Here is an 18,218-nt window from a genome sequence, read left to right on the forward strand (position 1 = left end):
TCAAACATTTCATCTTCGACTCATCAGTGCTTTACCAGTCCAAAATAAACCCCCAAACAAACGTTAAAGCTCATTATACTTATTTATCATAATTTTACCTTGTGCACCGAAGCTCAATGTTTGTTCTTAGGTGTCGGATGAAACAAGATCAAAACTTACAGGTTGCAAACAGTTAATCTGTATCTTGAAGATTTAACTAAATGTACGAATGCTGCACAGTTTTGAGGTTATCCCATTATTCTATTTGTAATATTTTTGGGAAATTTTTCAGTTTTTTTTAAATAAAATATTTGGGTTCCAATCCAGAATCGTGCCGAAAAACTCGAGCCTCGATTCTCCAACCTATATAGTTTCTATTTTAAATGAATATATGCGTAAACCTCATTTCAACATCCACATTGCCGAATGAAGCGCTAATAGTATGTATGAAAATATATGATCGCCGAAATTCCCAAAGTGCAATTGCTCAAAAAATAAGCGCCTCATGAATAGTTCCTAAGCGAAATTTGTGCTGAATCGGGCATGGGTAGTTGGAGCCATATGACGGTCAAAGTATAAATATTTTCTATCATGAAGAGCCATCACAGGAAAAAAAGTTTGGGAAAGAGGTGTGTTAAAAAAAATTAAAGTTTGCAAATCATAGTGTAATTCGGTGCCGATTGAATGGGTGCAGGAGCCTGAATAATAGAGTCGTAAACGGAATATTTGTGGGCTTTGCTCTTGCGGAGCTAACAACTCTCGTCACAAATAGACTGACATCTATAAAATAAAAAGAAAAAGAATAGACTGACAAATTGAAGGCACGGACAGAAAGTATGTCTATTGTTTGGCATATTTACTGATATGAATTATTCCAAGAATTTTTCACAAGTAACAATATACAAAGGTTTTACTCACAACGATTACAAATAGTTTCCGTCAAGTCCAATCTCAGCGATGCAATTTTTTCGAAAAGTCATTTTTTCCAAATACGCTTTAAAATATCTTATTTAGAAGGTTGATTGCATCTGTGGTGAAATTAACTGGACTGAATGTTTCAAAAATTTATTTCCTTTTTTCTATAGCATTATAAAAAAACAGTATTTTTGTGGGTTTTAGTTTCATATAAATATTTTAATAGCGTGCCGGAATGATATGAGATTAATTTGGTGTATCTTGTCCCCGAGGGCTCGAATCCATAGAGCTGATCAGAACTATTTCTAATCGTAGATGGAAAAGGTACCAGGTCAAATATATTGAAAATGTGACTATGAGACTATTACCAAACAGCTCTCAGTAATTGATCCGATGTATTTAAACTTAGTTGAACTGTTGTATAATTCCTCCCTGCTTATTTGTTTGTTATCCATAAAACTTGAAAGGATTTTATAGAAAATAGCCACAGAATCACCATTCAATTCGAAACAATTATATGACAATGTGACCCAAATACTACAATGTAACTGTTGTTTACACTCTTATCTAACCACTTGTGCAGTTGTTTATTCGTTTTCATTAGTTTGTTTCGAAATGCGTGGACTTTCAGCAGAACAACGTCGAAAAATTGTGTACAAATGGTGCACAGAACGCGGACTGTCACTGCGAAAGATAACAAAAATGGAAGGAGTAAGAGAATAATCCGTGTGAAATGCAATCAGGAAGTTCGGTGAGGATAACACCTTTAAGGATAAACCGAAAACGGGTCGAAAAAAAGTTCCTGCTCACCCTCAGTTGGATAAACGTAAACTGAAGGCGTTCGAGCAAAAGAAGGAGGTTTCAGTTCGGGATGTGGCTAAAAAAGTGGGCACTTCGAAGTCAAATGTTCTTCGTGGTAAAGAACGTTTGAATCTTCGAATATATAAGAAGCAGAAACAACCAAAACGTAGTCCGAAACAAGAAGCATCGATCAGGCCGAGGGTCGAAAAATTTGGTAAGAAAGCTATGGTCTGGCAAGCAATTTGTAGCTGCGGTAAGATTTAGAAATTCTTCATCGCCACTGCTTCAATGAACAGCGAAATATACATCAAGGAATGTTTACAAAAAACGACTTCTACCCATAATTCGAAGCCACAAGGATCCTGTTATCTTCTTGCCAGATCTTGCTTCTTGCCACTACTCGAAATCAACGGTAAAATGGTACATGAATCCACCAAATTGCCCACAACTTCGACCAATTGAGGAGTTTTGGGCATTAACGAAGGCACATCTCAGAAAACATGTCTCGGCAGCCGAAACCATTCAGCAGTTCGAAAATGATTGGAAAAAAGAAGTGAAAACTTGTCGCCAAGAAGTCTGTACGGAATTTACTGAGAAACGTACGCAAGAAAGTGCGCCAGCTAGTCTACAATGGTAGTTCTGCATCGATGAAGGCTTTGAATCAAAATTTCGATTCAATCCATGTCTATTCCATGTTACTATTGATTTATTTGTCGTGTAAATTTCATTATTTCTTTCTGTGTAGTCTAATATTATCAGTATATCGAATAAAATTCGAATATCTAACACTGAATTCTAACTGAATTATTTACAGCGAAATCAGAGTGCGTCCATACTTTCTGGGACAAACTTTATTCGAAACAATTTTCATTCCGCTGCACAAACTTCCTTGACCTCTACGCGTAGAAGCTTACCGGCTGCTTGTTGACTCACTTTTTAACGGCATTATCAAGTTCCTTTTTATTTTCATAGCGTTGTCCACCGGACCATTCTCTGAAATGCAAATAACGATTAAACCGTTGTTTTTCGTCTACCAGGAAAACGGTTTCACCGGTTTGCACAGTTCGTCTACCCCGCCCTTCATCATGAACATTTGTTCGCCTATTTTTTAAATCACGGCACCATTTTCTAACATTTCCTTTACTGATTTAAGTAGATCCAAGAATTAGACATAACTTCAAATAATTTTCATCAGCTGAAAATACTTATCATTGCGTGCATTTCATGAATAGTGAAAGCAACGCTTTTATACTGTACGCACTTATAGGCAAATGACTAATTACTCAAAGCAACATTTAACGTCTAAAATGATGTAGATATACACTGGAAAATTGAGGAACCACTTGTGATGATGAAATATAAGCGAACGGCTCTAACTTTTATAACGTGCCTTGCATATTTTTTTCACTTGCTCCTTTCACTACGTGTTCGTAGGATGCAAGTGATTAAAATAAAGGACAGTAAAGTTTTTTTGCGATGTAATACTTATTAACTCACTTTAATTCAGGGGAAAGCTGACTCTTTTCAAAATATATTCCTAATAAGACTAAGGTTAAATTTATTGACACTGCAAAGATATAAACGAGATTAGGGTCACAATAAATCTGAGCTGTGCAACGAAGAAGTATTATTGTTGAAAATCACAATCGTACAATCAAACGACACTAAAAATACAGCTACGACCTTTACTAGAATGAATTGGCTTATCAACACAAAAATCCAAACATAGGAAAATGAAAAAAGTTCATTCTAACAGAGCCAAAAACCAAACTGTCAAACACCAGTATGGGCGGTAGAAAACTTTGCGTAACCTTCAACAACATTCGGATGATGTTTTATTTCAATGATTACTAGTGCCACCATTGAAGGACTCAAAAAACTGTTATGACCAGACCATGCCAACCGTTTTTACGAGCCGAACACAGACACTACTTTTGCTGATGCTGCCAAACCAGTGATGCATATCCGGATAAAAGTTTAAATGAAAAACATAAACATATTCCTCGAAGCAGAGTGTGCTCCAACCTCCGAAACCGACCCGCAAGCCTGCCCGTACACCGAAACCACTTTGCAGCTGCTCGCTAATGAGACACAGTGAGAGTTGCCAACGTCGCTTTCTAGGGTGCCTAGTGCTCAAATGCTTCGAAGGAGTTAGACCGTGCCAACCGCCTCTCGTATACAGTTCCATTCGCATCGTTCGGAGGCACAACACAGCCACGTTTATACCCGTCTGTATGCCATCAGATAGGGTGGAAAGGAAATGTCGCAATTTCACACCCCGCTTGAAGTTTGTCGGTACTAGATTTGACCGTTTTGCTGTCTGCAAGTCACCATCGTCGTCGTCGACAGTGACTGGTTGGTGGAGCCTGTTTCCTAGCACAACTCCGAGCGTCTGTGCTAATGGGGATGCAAAACAAGACCAACTAAGTGCTAAACTGTAACTTTTAAGCAACGATTCCATGCTGAACGGTTGCGTTGATTTCAGTTTTACCTGGGGTTAGAGCATTATTATTTTATACACGGTGTGTAACGGTTGACGAATGGAGAAGATATTCGGCTGAAACTTTCGCTCGTCGTTGCTCACAAAACTGTAGATTTTTAATGGAAACAAACAGCGTGAAGTTAGTCGTTGCGAGGTCACATTTTATATTCGAAATCTCATTTTGTCGAACAAAGCTAACTAAAATACGTGCAATTGACACATCACTTTCCCAGTCTTCGTCTAAAAAAAAAAAGTTGGATGCAAAAGAATGAACATTTGTTACATAAAAGCAGTTCCAATCCGCCGCAGACTGATGATAAATTTTATATATCTGTTTTGTCGCCACAGCTTTTGTTCCCATTTAAGCAAAAAACGGATGTCTAACAATAATCTAATAAAGCTATTTGCTAACAAAAACAACAACACTGTCGGAAAGTTGTGAACGACGAGCTGAAAAGAAATTTTGTGCCTGAGGCAATCAAAAATGTCAAGACAGCCCGCGGAGTTCTGGCTGAAAATATCATACCCAACACTAGTCGGTGATAGTTGAAGTTTTGACGTCATCTCGTTATTGGTATCACTTTCATATGGGTCTTATACTTATAAGCAGTGTATCGAAAATAAGCTATCCACAAATTTTTCTTTCAAATTATGATAAAAACGATGTTTATTCAAACTAAAAATTGATCCTTTATTGTACGAGGTTAGACTCGAGCATAATGAAAACTGGATGAAATTTAAATTGTTCCTTCACGAATTTTCGAACTTTTGATCGAACGCTCTTCATCATGTTCCGGACAAGTGTTGCATCGAATTTTTTTCACGCTTGAGCTCAAATTTTTTTGAACTCCTGCATGTTCCCAGCTGCCTTACCAGTCCTTGTGGAGACCCTCTCCACGATTGCCCAGTAACGTTTGATGGGTCGAAGCTGAGGCCAATTCGGTGGATTGATATTTTTCTCAACGAAATTTATACCCTTTTCCGCAAGCCAATTGAGAGTGTTTGGCATAGTGCGCCGACGCTAAATCTGACCAAAACAGGTGTACTATGCTTCTTATATAAAAACCGTTAATGGTTGACTTCAAACCACAGGAACATATTGCTTGCCCTACCAGTACCTTTCGAACGAATTTCTCCGCTTGAATCAACCTGTCCGCATCACTCACAACCTCCCCAACGACGACAGTAAAGTATTGTGGATCTGGAAGGGTTTTTGAGTCCTCCTTTACTTAAGTCTCATCGTCCATCAAAACGCATGCATCCGGACACTGCAAAAGATGCGAATACAATTTCCGGGCCCTTATTGCTGCTCGCTTCCTCTGTTCTATACTTTGTTTCGAGATTTTCTGCTTCTTGTAGGTCTTCAGTTGGTTTCGCCCTTGATACGCTGAATCATTCCGACACTCGTTCCTGCTTTTTTGGCCAAATCATGTATTGACATTGATTTGTTCTTCATGATTAGAGATACCACTTTCTGGTCCAGTTTCGGGTTGGAAGAACCGGGTTTCCTGTCTCTTCCTGGTAGCTCATCCAAAGAATAGTGTTCCCCAAACTTATTAACGATGGTTTTAACTTTGGCATGATGAATTCCAAACCGCTTCGCCAATTTTCGCATAATAATACCCTTCTCACTTAGCCGTGTGTCCAGAACCCTAATTTTCACTTCCTTTTCAATACGCGACATTTTGAAAACGCAGAATTTCAACCGCACAAACAAGTAAACAAACGAAAGCTGACAGCCAAACGCAAGGCATGCTGTGATCTGAGCATAAAAAACCATCACAAATACATGCGTACAACACAAATGTATGTGGATAGCTTATTTTCGATACACTCCTTACTGACCGATTCAGATATGGTCATTTAGGGGTTATCCAGTGTAAACCGAAAACAATGTTTTCGTTCGGCACGTTCCCAAGTAGCACACATTATTACACTTCAATGACAGTAACTTATATGAAACAAATTCGTGGAACAAGTTGAAGACATTGCGACGTGCATTATATCTGTTATGTAACCTGAAAGCGTAAGAGGCGGAGCTTATGCGACTTACCGAGGATTGTCAAACAAGTTCTCAGTAACGGATATTTGATTTTATCCACCGCGCACATTAGTCACAATGAAACAGAACTATTCAAATTTATTACCAAAGATTATCATCCTATAATCAGAACTAAAATGTAGAATTCAATCTTGTTCAAACTCACTGGCCCTTATTACGGGTATCACTACACGGTGAAAACCAAGTGAAGTGATTGTGACCCTTATTATCGGTATCACTTCACGGTGAAAATCGAGTAAAGTGAATTTAGGTCCTTAGCACAGAAGTCGCTTTAAAGACAAAACTAATTTTTTGGATGACTTTGATGGCCCTTATTACCGGTATCACTACACGGTGACTACCAAGTGAAGTGATTGTGACCCTTATTATCGATGGCACTTCAACGGTGAAAATCAAGTAAAGTGAATGAAGGTCATTATCACGAAAGTCGATTCAGAGAAAAAAGTAATTACTTAAATAAGTTTGTGGTTATTACGAACATCACATCACCAGAATTTTGTTGGAAAATGGTTTTTTTTCACTACGGTGATTACTTCACTGTGCTTGATACTTAACGCTCGTATATTTTTTTTTACGAAAAACAGTACATTTGGAGTAAAAATCGAGGAAATACAGTACATCGACTTTGAAAATACAGTACATTTTACAGTACGCTTTTTTCTAAAAATCTATATATATAAAAATGGATGTAAGTTTGTATGTTTGTAACGCCATAACTTTGGAACTACTGAACGGATTGCCACAAAACTTGCATTTTAGAGATGGTTTAGGGAGCATTTTTATAGGGAAGGGAGCGTAGCAAGTGTAATTAACAGGAGGGGGTCATGAAAAAATTCATATAACTTGACAAGAATCGATACGTTTTGAAGACCATAGAAACATTTTGCATACATTAGATATGACTTTACGGGGGGTGGATGTAGCAAGTGGCTTTAAAAAGGGGGGTGTAATGTTTGAAAAGGCACAATTCCGAAACTATCGAACGGATTGCCACCAAACTAGGCACATGTATTTCTTGCTCTTCTGAGAAGGTCATAAGGGTATTTTAATGGGGGAGGGAGCGTAGTAAGTGTCTTTAACCCCCCTGGTCATGAAAAAAATTGTCTAATTTGACGAGAATCGATACTTCTTTTAGACCATAGAAACAGTTTGCATATATTAGATATGATTATATGGGTGGTGGATGTAGCAAGTGCCTTTAAAAAGGGGGTGTAATGTTTGTAATGTAATAACTCCGGAACTAATTAACGGATTGCTATCAAAATTGGTATAGATACTTATTGCTCTTAAGAGATGATCATAAGGGTATTTTTGTGGGGGAGGAAGCGTAACAAGTGTCTTAAACAGGGGGGGGTTGTCATGAAAAAATGTGTCTAATTTGACGAGAATCGATACTTTTTGAAAACCATAGAAACATTTTGCATTCCGTAGGTATGATTATATGGGGGTTGGATGTACCTTTAAGCGGAGTGTAATGTTTTTAACGGCATAACTCCAAAACTACTGAACGTATTGCAATCAAACTTGGCATAGGTACTTCTTGCTCTTCAGAGATGATCATTAGGACATTCTCAGGGGAGAGAGTGTGTAGCAAGTGTTCTTAATTTGAGGAGACCATGTAGAAATTTATCTTATTTAAAGAGAATTGATACTTTTTAAAACCATACATACATTTTGAAAAACTTAAATATGGTTTTAGGGATATTTGTGGGGGGGTGGATATAATGAGTGCCTTTAAAAAGTAAGTTTAATGTGAAGTTTATAGAATTTTCCATAAAACGATACTTCTTGCTGAGTACAGATATTATTTGCGCTTCAGATGATCCAGCATTTTTAAGAAGAGAGTGGGAGCGGTTGGATAAAGTAAGGGTCTCATCCAAGGGAGGAGCAAAGTTCAAATTGTTAATATAATCAAACGTAACTCCAAAACAACTCAAACTCACCACACCTAACTAGGTTGTATATTTTAAGGTGGGGAGAGTGGGGGGGGAAGCAAAGTTTCATAACAACTCAGTAAATTATCGCCAAACTTGGCACAGGTACTTTTTACTATTCAGAGGTTTTCACACAAGCTTAGATATTCATGGCAAAGGTTTATCGTAACATTTTCTTATTCGTCGTCAAACAAGATAGGGGGGCGGATTCAGACTAGGATTTTTTATAAAATAAGAGAGGGGTAAGAATGTCAAGATTGTGCTAGATAGTATTGCTATCTTTAATTTGAATTAAGTAGTACTGCTATTGTTAATTTTAATGAATTAATCGATACTTTTTGAAGAGCACAGATACTTCGTACACTACTAAGAGGTGGTCATAAGGGTTATCATGGAGGAGAGTTGTAGTAAGTTCACTAATAAAAGAGGAGTTCAATATAAAATTTATTCTACGAGAAACGATGCATCTTGATAAATACAGATACTACTTTTATGTCAATGTAGATTAAAAGGTTATTTTAAGGGAGAGGGAGTGCAGCAAGTGCCCCAAACATGGGATATGTAAGGTAAAATTGATTGAATAGCAACATAAAACTGCTCAGAGTATTACACTAAGTAGGACAACTTCGCGAATTTTGTTCGGCCTTATCTTCCCGAAACATTTCCGAGCAACGCCGGGTCATTCAGCTAGTAGTGAATAAAAAACAAAAGCAAATAAATTTGATCAACATCTTACGAGGAAAACAGATTGAAAAAATGACATGCGAATACAACTATGTAATGAAAACCGCGAAAAAGCCACCGCAGAGATGGGACTCGAACCCGTAGCAAGCCAAACACGGGAAAATCGTTTGGCCTATTAAACTATCCTGCATGTGAGACACACATACAAACAGCCTAACTGAACATAAGAACCGAGCATGTTCAGCTGTGCTTGGGCCCTACGGCGTTCATTTGTAGTCATTTCTCAATAACAATCCCTCCGCAAGGTGTTTCAGCCCTCAATTACTCCGTTTTTTGTATGTTTCACATGCAGGATAGTTTAATTGGCAAAACGATTTAGGAGGATAGGAACTATTTTCGGGTTCGAGTACCGTCTCTGCGGTAGCTTTTTCGCGGTTTTCATTACACAGTTGTATTCGCATATCATGTAAAACTTACTCAATACGGCTCTGCGTCTTAACAAGACTAAACAAATCGTTCAAGTTCATAAACTCAATTATTTTATATTTCCTTTTTAGGGCATTTTAAAATTCGTCAAAAACTGAAAAATGTGCGAAAGTAATAATAACATTTTTTGAGAAGCGGATGTTTTTGATGATGATTTTGATTTAGAGTATATTTTCTTTTTGGTTGAGACAGTTTTCTTTTTTTTTTAATTATCAAAGTTTCGCTTGATTGTCGTGACGCGCTCTGAACAAGAATTATTAATGAAAAAAATTGTGTGGGTTGTTGTTGTGTTCTCATTCACATTCGCTACGTGTTGTTACTGTTCTTGTACTGCCACAGATCGATATTCGATGCGTTGAAGATTTATAATTCTGTATTAAATTTAAGTGTGAAAAATACAGTACATTTCAGTGTAAAAATACAGTACAAATTAAAATACAGTAGATTTGAGGGTAAAAAACAGTACACAGTATTTGAGTCGAAAATACAGTACAATACTGTAAAATACAGTACGGATACGAGTGTTAGTGATACTGGATAATAGGGAAAGTCAAGTAATATGACAGTGAAGTGAAAGTGGAAGTGGAAGTGCGAACGGTAATAAGGGCCACTATATCTACTCAAAATCTACGTGCTACTCGATATTTATGATGAAGTTGATCATTGTACTTATTGAAAACGTGCGCGCCTTCAATATTTTGTGTTTGAGAACATCGACATACAAAATAATGTTCATCTATATACAATCTTTTTGTGATTAATATTAGTATTAGATATATTAATGCTAAAACAGTTGACCAAACGCTAAGAAAAAGGTGCATTTTTTAAATTTAATAAACATTTCATTCACTGGTCATAATGGTAGCAATTGGCATAAGTGTTTTCCTAGCATACACTGCCGTCACAAAGTGTACAAATATTCTCTGGTAGAGAGAATTTACTTCTCAAAATGAAACAAGTTTACTTCGCACATATACTGGCAAAAGAATGCGTATAAGGATAGCTCACATTGAATGTTTTGAAAGGAAAACTGCATGTGAGAGTTAGGTCACTAGGAGCGAGTAAATACTCATCCCACGTAACCATTTGAGACCACAAGCGAGTGTGGCTGGTAGCATAATCTAATGGGTTACTGTTCCAAAGCCCTGTAACCTTAAGACGGTATGCACAAGATAATGCTTCTTGTTTTAGGAACACATGTAGTGGTTTAATGCACAGTAGCGCCTCTAGAGCAGCAGTAGGAGTTGTCGTGAGTGCTCCTGTCATCGCCATTAGGACCATCCTTTGGAGATAATTTAGCTTTGACTGAACTGTCGCGACTTCTCCTTTCTGCCACCATACAAGACATCCATATGCAAAAAATTGGTCTAACAATAGTTGTGTAGATCCAATGAATGTATCTGGGTTTGAGTCCCCATGATTTTCCAAAAGCTCATCTGCATTGGTCGAAAGCCATACAAGCTCTTTTAATCCTGAAGTCAATGTGAGCAGACCAATTCAGTTTTGAATCAAGAATAACAAACTGCAACTATTTTTTTTCAACAATATTAGATAATGTATCTTTAAATTCAATAAATCAGATCTTCTTCAAATATGTTTGTCTTTTTTTGACAGCTTGAGAAAGAAATTCCCAAATTTTAGTTGCCACCCGTTAATAGAAAACCTGTTATAATCCACCTAGTAATGATAACACATTTCGCATATATAATACTGTGGTATTCTATTCAAAATGTTTCTCTTCGATTTTTGAAGGTAACCAAGGGATTGTTTGTGTATCAACTAGTATAACATGGAGAATGAAACAGTTCTCTGATCGGTTAGGCCACCCATTAGAAAACGAAGTGGATTCTCTATTAAATGTACTTCCAGCACCGGAACCCGAGAACCGGTATAATCGAAGTCGGTTCGTATGGTCACCTACTAACAAGACGTACAAATTCTACTAGTTATTCAAATTTTGAAGATTTTATACGATTTCCCATCGTACTCTAAACGACGATTCAAATTTTTGTTGTATTTGAAAATATGCAGTAATTTTTGGGAGGACCATAAGACCTTTCAGTTGACCCTTAGATTGGGAATAACGGTTTTGAATAAGGTTAAGAATTTTTTTACGGTTTTCGTTTCGCCGAGAGTGAGAGTTTGTAAAAATCGGTCTAACCATCGCTGAGAAAAGTGGGTGAGATCCATTTTGGAATATATGACCACTATTTCCAGTGCTTCCGGAACCGGAGACCGGGAATCAGGGTAGCCGAAATCGGTTTGTTTAGTTGCCTACTGATAATGGCTATCGATTTGTGTAGTTTTGAGACCAGTTTAGAATTTTTTTTAAGTGTTTTGTTTCGCCAGTTTAAGTGACAGTGTACAATATTGAACACACTTTACCCTATAACTTCGGAACCGGAAATTGGATCCGGATGAAATTCAGGAACTCCGTATAGGACCGTGATACCTTTCATTTGAATCTAAGTGTGTGGAAATTGGTCGAACCATCGCTAAGAAAAGTGAGTGAGATCCATTTTGAAATATATGACCACTATTTCCAGAACTTCCGAAACCGGAAATTGTATCCGGACGAAATTCAATAACTCAGTAATGGACCGTAAGACCTTTTATTTGAATCTAAGTTTGTGGAAATCGGTCAAACCATCGCCTAGAAAAGTGAGAGATCCATTTTGGTATATATGACCACTATTTCCAGCACTTCCGGAACCGGAGACCGGGAATCAGGATAGCCGAAATCGGTTTGTTTAATTGCTCACTGATAATGGATATCATTTGTGTAGTTTTGAGATTAGTTTAGATATTTTTTTACGTGTTTTGTTTCGCCGGTTTAAGTGACGGTGTACAACATTTTGCACACTTTACCCTATGGCTCCGAAACCGGAAATTGGATCCGGATGAAATTCAGGAATTTCGTATGGGACCATAATACCTTTCATTCTAAGTTTGTCAAAATACACACACTCACATTGCTCAGCTCGATGAAATCTGAGTCGAATGGTATATGACACTCGGCCAATTTTTACTAGTCGGTTCTTCAAGTGATTGCATAACCTTTCTATATGAGAAATGCAAAAAGTTCAAATATGATCAGTATCTAACGGGTAAGCAGATTGGAAAATTGACAAGTGAATTGTTGAAAAAAAAGTTATTTTGAAGCCGTCTAGGGGAAATCTAGATCGACAACACCTGATGAAACTGATGCTAGGCAAGTCGGAGCATCTGCAACAGGGCAATAGACACACTAGTTGATTTTCAATTCTTTTTAAATGTAGGTATAAAAAACAAGCTACGAAAACAACTACAGAGTGATTGCTTTAATTTTAACCAAAATATGGGAGAAAATCAGACTGATAAGCTGGGTTCCTTATTTTGTCTGTCACTGTATATAAATGTAAAAAAATATTTAGTTAATCAGACAAAAATATTTGTGCTTCAAATAATTCCTTGCAAATGAATGTAAAACTACAAAATACTTTCTCCTATATTAGGCACCGTATGGCTCACACGAGCACTCGAAAATTCTAATTATTTCCAGCCTCGTTGCGAGAATGCTCCAACAAAAACAACAATAATTCTGGTCCTACGTCAGTTACGCTTTCTGCGGTCACCGAACAGCTTCCGGCGGAAATCCTTTGCACCTGCAATCCGCTCTGTTCCGATGAAAGCTTGAATTTTCCCATTTCAACTTGTCTGACAGCTCCGAACGGCGACCTGTCACCCGCCCTGTACGTATCAGTATATTATCATGCCACTCAGGCATCCAGCCTGCCAGCCAGTCAGCGCTGACATCCGCCACCGGGATGAGCCGTCGTCTTCACCGGTGAACCGGCTCATCTGGCCGTGACATTCGATCGAGCCGAGCGGGCGTAAAATCGAACCGACATTATTTGCGGACTTGAAGATAAAGGGAAAAATATAGAAAAGGTTGAAAAATCGCTGAGATGGAAACATCCCACCCCATCAAGCGGGCAACTGCAAAAGATAATGATGATATCTGCCACATTTGGATTAAGTTAACAGATTATACTTTTTTCTGCTACTCGGCCACTTTTAGATGGGGGTTGGACTCGGAACGGGGTCGTCCCAAGAGTCTAATGATAGACCATGGACTCACCGGACCTCATCGTCTAGATCGGTTTGAAGCATCATTTCCCAGCATAACTGCTTGATAATCCTAGCGCTATCCCCTGGCGAGGGAGGTCAGTCGAAAAAGTTAAACTCGAACTGTATATGACGTACCGGCATTAGCCGATCAAATGTTTAATGCTAAGCTCGCAGCAAGAAGTCAACCACGGATGAGCGATCAGCTGTGACAAATGAGCAAATGACGGTGTTTTCGCGACTCCAATTTCGAAGATAAACTTGCGCGTGGTGGCTTCTGATTTCACAGGTCACTGAAACGTTTGTAGTGAAGATTCAATAATGTGGGCTAAGAACCGCAAGCACACATAGTTCTACATCACCCGAGTATGGGAAGAGTAGAAGATCTAGTGAACAGAAATAAAAGTAAGCAGACCTCAAACACGCTCCAAATAAGCAATAAGCGTCGACTCGAAACCGTTCCGGATTACCGAATTGAAAATCCGCAATTTCAAACCATAACTTTTGCCAGAAAGAAAGCAAATCCGAACGAAAGAACCGTCGAATCGACAGCAGAAGAAGCAAAATCAAACAACAACGCGACTAGAATCGCAGATTATGTAGTCGTAACATTGTACTTCTTCGTCGCACAACGGCTCTTTGTTGGTTCGACTCGCAGCAGCCTCGCAAGTTGTTCGAGTCATCGGTGGGTGGGACGCCGGTTCGTACTTCAGTCAGACCGGTCAACCAGCCCCTGCATTCAGTGACGTACCGGTGAGTGGACTGCAGCTTCTAAAGTTGATTGTTATTGCTGCTGTTATTTGTTTCAAGCGATTTCACGCACATACAAACACGTACATATACGGCAACTGTGTGCCAGATGCAAATATCATCTGAAAAAAAAAACCTGCGCTACACTGGATTTCACTATGAGGAAACGATGCCGTAGAGGACGTAACCGGGAACCGGTTTTTCTCGTTTTCGAATGTCCTAAATGAAGGTTCTTTGTATGCAAATGTTTGATTCGCGAATGTTTTTCTTCCGTTACGATATTTTGCTACGGTCGCCTAACAATGAATGGTCGGTATTTCGGCTTTCTTTCCCAGTTGAAAAAGGACATTTGCTGGCATTGTACGTTAGTCAAACTGACATAAAGGCCAAGCGAGGATGGATTGTTGGGCGACTAATTGACATTCTGTGCGCGATCTTAAATGTTTGACTGGAGAGACAGGCAATCGGGGCGTACGCCCGATGCCTACGATTTGGTTAAGTAATTTCCGCTGAGTTGAACGAAAACGAAACGAATCCATTTCGGTGGCTGTATCTTTGTTTTATTTTAACCGATAATTGACTTTAAAATGGTATTGATCAGGATTTTCATTTTCAATTTAGACATTACTAATGTGCAAATCGAAGCTGTGGAATGCTCTCTGATTAATTCTTTATAGAAGAATAGAAAAAGTTTTCACTGAATAACGCGTTGTAGATTTATAACTGACATTCAACAGGACTTCGCCATTTTCGAACGAAAGTTGAAAACATACTACCACGCAGTGGGCGCGACAGGAAAAGGTCACGTTCCCTTAAAGCTCCATGACACTCCTCCGGACGCATGGAAACGGTGAACAAAAACGAATGAAATTTTCCATAGCGGGTACTCGAATCGCGCTCAAATGCTGACCACACTTTCCTACTAGTAGATTATACTTTTACTGCTGTCATTTCCTGTCAGTTGGGCTGAATTTATGGTAGTTTTCGAGTCGAGTGCTTTTTTTTTTTGTTAATCGCCATCAAATTGTCGGTCAATGTTCTCTACTATGTGACTTATTAGATCTGAGCATAGCTGAAGTGAGTCAACGAACAAAAAACTGCATTTGTTATACATTCTCGGAAGTCATAGATGTCGATTGATTTTATTTGAAATGGTTCGATCGGGTTTCGAAACATAACGGTTCAACATGGACTGTTATGTATTGAGTCTAAGACGAAACAAAAAGAAAACTAAAAACGGTAATGTGTACTACACAGATAAAAATATTTTGTGATTTTACATTTATTTTCATGCACATATTTGGAACAGGCAATTGAATGGAAATGTACATAACAAAACGAAGCGGTTTGTAAATATACAGTCTTATCCATTGAAAAACTAAATGAATTTTAATGTAATTTTACATCAATCATGGTTTTAAATTAGATTTTCGTTTCAACTGATGTCTATTTCATTACACTATCGGTTTACATGTCGTGTACGTTTCATCTTTTCTTTCTGTGTAAGCATAAACATAGGATAACCCCTAAGTAACCTTATCTGCTGAGCGTTAGGCTCGCATAAAAGTACGTCACTTTTAATTCAATTGTTCAATTTGAGAGCTCAGTATCTTGGTAGCAGGATGTTTTCGATTTCAAATTCGTTTGAGGTAATGGGGTAATTATACGAGACTTGGCCCGAGCCCGCAATTTTTATCACAAGAACACTCGACCACATGTCGAGGTTCCGGTCAAAAATTATTTTGGATAACAGTAAATGAAGCATTCTACTACACCCGCTGTGTAATCTAGACTTTACGCCATCCGACTAAGATGCAAAACACTTTTCGATCGTGGAATAATGCTCTTTGATCGTGTGAATAATGAGTATTACTGTAAAACTAAGTGAAAGTAACGAATATCAGAGAAATCAAATATTCTACAACGCAATCTAAGAGAGAGTTACATTTAAACTACTAGGTGTGCAGACTTTGAACTATATTGTCCACGTTGTTTGTGGCTCCCAGAGGTGACAAAGAGGACATGATTCCATTCTCCTTTCTGAGCCAAATAACAGAGGAAACAGAAGTAATAATTCATACACATTGCAGTCTACGCATACATACATACATGCATACATACATACCACCAACCATGGGAGATCTGAGAGTGTATTTACACATGACCGAATCAGTTTCGTCGCCATTGCAATGTGCACAGCATGAGTGTCAGCACAGAACCGGATCGGAAAGTTTTGAAAGTTTCTTCAAGGTTCATAAGATGTCAATTTTTTCTTATTCCTGATAATAATAGAAACTCCTCTTGATACCACCTAATGACAAGTTGTGTATTTCAAGCACTTTTAGTCGTATCCACTCCGTGACTGGGACAGAAAGCAATTTTCTATTTTCGCTCTTATTTTTATCATAGCATAGTTGTCAGTATAAAAAGCTTCCGAATTCAATTTTCGAATGGTTGATTAAATAATAAGAGTTGCACTGTTAAACTGTTTGAACAAATAATGAGAATCATTCCATGCAATATTATGTCATCTGAAGCAAAATCGCGCTATCTCTTACTAGTATACAAGCATGCCACAATCACTGATCCCGTACTCAATCTCTCATTAACCATTTTAAATTAATCCCAACGGGGAACACAACCCGTTGAAATCCTCTGAAACCAACAATCCACGCATCCCGTGCTCGCTGCCATCAAGGAACAATTTGCGGTTAAATCAAACGGCCTTTTTGATTACCTAATCAGTCAAAGATAATGAGAATACTTCGTGCTGGGTAGAATACCAGGGGTAAGCCGAAAACTCTCGGCAGATGCGTGGCGACGTCCAACCAGGGTCGAAAATTTTGACAAAGTTTTTCACCACCGTCAGTTCAGCCATCTCCATCACCTCCACCTCCAACAACCAGAAGCAGCATTGTCTAAAGTTGTTTTTCCTAATTTTTTAGGTTGGTCGGCTTGTACTTCATGGCAGACAGGATTCTACTAGCTGTGGGTGGTTTGTGTTCGCCTGCTGCCAGTCTGTTTTAATTAGATGAGCCTTTTTTTTCTTCCACGCCATGGCGTACAATCATAATACAACCAGGGAGCCACGACTAGCTCAAGGCAAGCTTATGGTTAGGATTAGTGCGACTGGTGGTAAAGCAACAACAAAACATGACAAGAAAAAAAACATCAGCAAGGAAATGAAAATTTGAACTGAGCCTTTTCTTTGGAAAATTTGAGGGCAACCGAGATTAATTTCATTATTTAGAACAGTTAACATTTTTGTGCTACGGAAATACTTAATTATTGGTGCCAGATAGAGTACTGTTTCCGTTTGTGCTTAAAGTTCCTTCGAAAAGTTTCAATTTGTTGTGAGTAGTAGCCAATGAACGTGTGTGAATATGTGCATCTATAAATTTGAAAAAAAAGCACATGCATCGAGTAAAAAAACTATTCTGTTGCTTGATTGCCAAATTTATCCCAGCAGTGCCATTCGCGAATATTTCAGTTTCGTTTGTCATGTCGAATCACTTTCCCGACACCAACTATGTGAATATGTATAGAATGAATCATTTTTTTTTTTTTCAATCATTTGGCGGTTCGTTTATTAGAATAAATAAGTATTTTTTCAATTTTTTTCTTTTCTATCTTTCAATAATTACAGCTATCACCAACGCGCAATCCATTCGGGTGGACACCGACCCACATGAAATCGTTGTCACCGAGAACCAAAGAAATGTGAGCCTATCGTGTCGAGTTGGTCGACCGATTCAGTTTTGCACGTAAGTTTTCGTTTATCAGTATTCATATACTACCCGTGATATTCTCATATCGGTCCCCTTCAATAAGATTACACTTTGTTGGTCACCATCGAATTCTACTATGCCACCGACTAGATCTTAATGGTGACTAAAAGAGTTCATTTCTGTAGCAATTCTACTATTAGCTGAGCAGATAAAATAGTTTGAAAGAAGCGATTCTAATGTCGTTTTTGCTTGATAAACCTGGATCGGCCCGTAAATGGCATTTAAATTCG

At 38.2% G+C, this 18,218-nt stretch overlaps 2 protein-coding genes across 13 annotated transcripts in view; one reads left to right on the forward strand and one right to left on the reverse strand.

Moving 5' to 3' along the window:
• The window catches only part of LOC131435488 (uncharacterized), a 682,557-nt gene that overhangs the window by 324,183 nt on the left and 340,156 nt on the right, over nt 1-18,218 (reverse strand). The gene's annotated exons all lie outside the window — the stretch shown is intronic.
• The window catches only part of LOC131435491 (fasciclin-3-like), a 132,855-nt gene that overhangs the window by 88,203 nt on the left and 26,434 nt on the right, over nt 1-18,218 (forward strand). For all 3 annotated transcript variants that reach the window (XM_058603434.1, XM_058603433.1, XM_058603435.1), the window contains exon 2: nt 17,847-17,964. In XM_058603434.1, the coding sequence (XP_058459417.1) occupies nt 17,847-17,964 (118 nt within the window). The remainder of the gene's footprint in view (nt 1-17,846; nt 17,965-18,218) is intronic.

This window comes from Malaya genurostris, chromosome 3, assembly GCF_030247185.1.
Source record: "Malaya genurostris strain Urasoe2022 chromosome 3, Malgen_1.1, whole genome shotgun sequence".
NCBI lineage: Eukaryota > Metazoa > Arthropoda > Insecta > Diptera > Culicidae > Malaya > Malaya genurostris.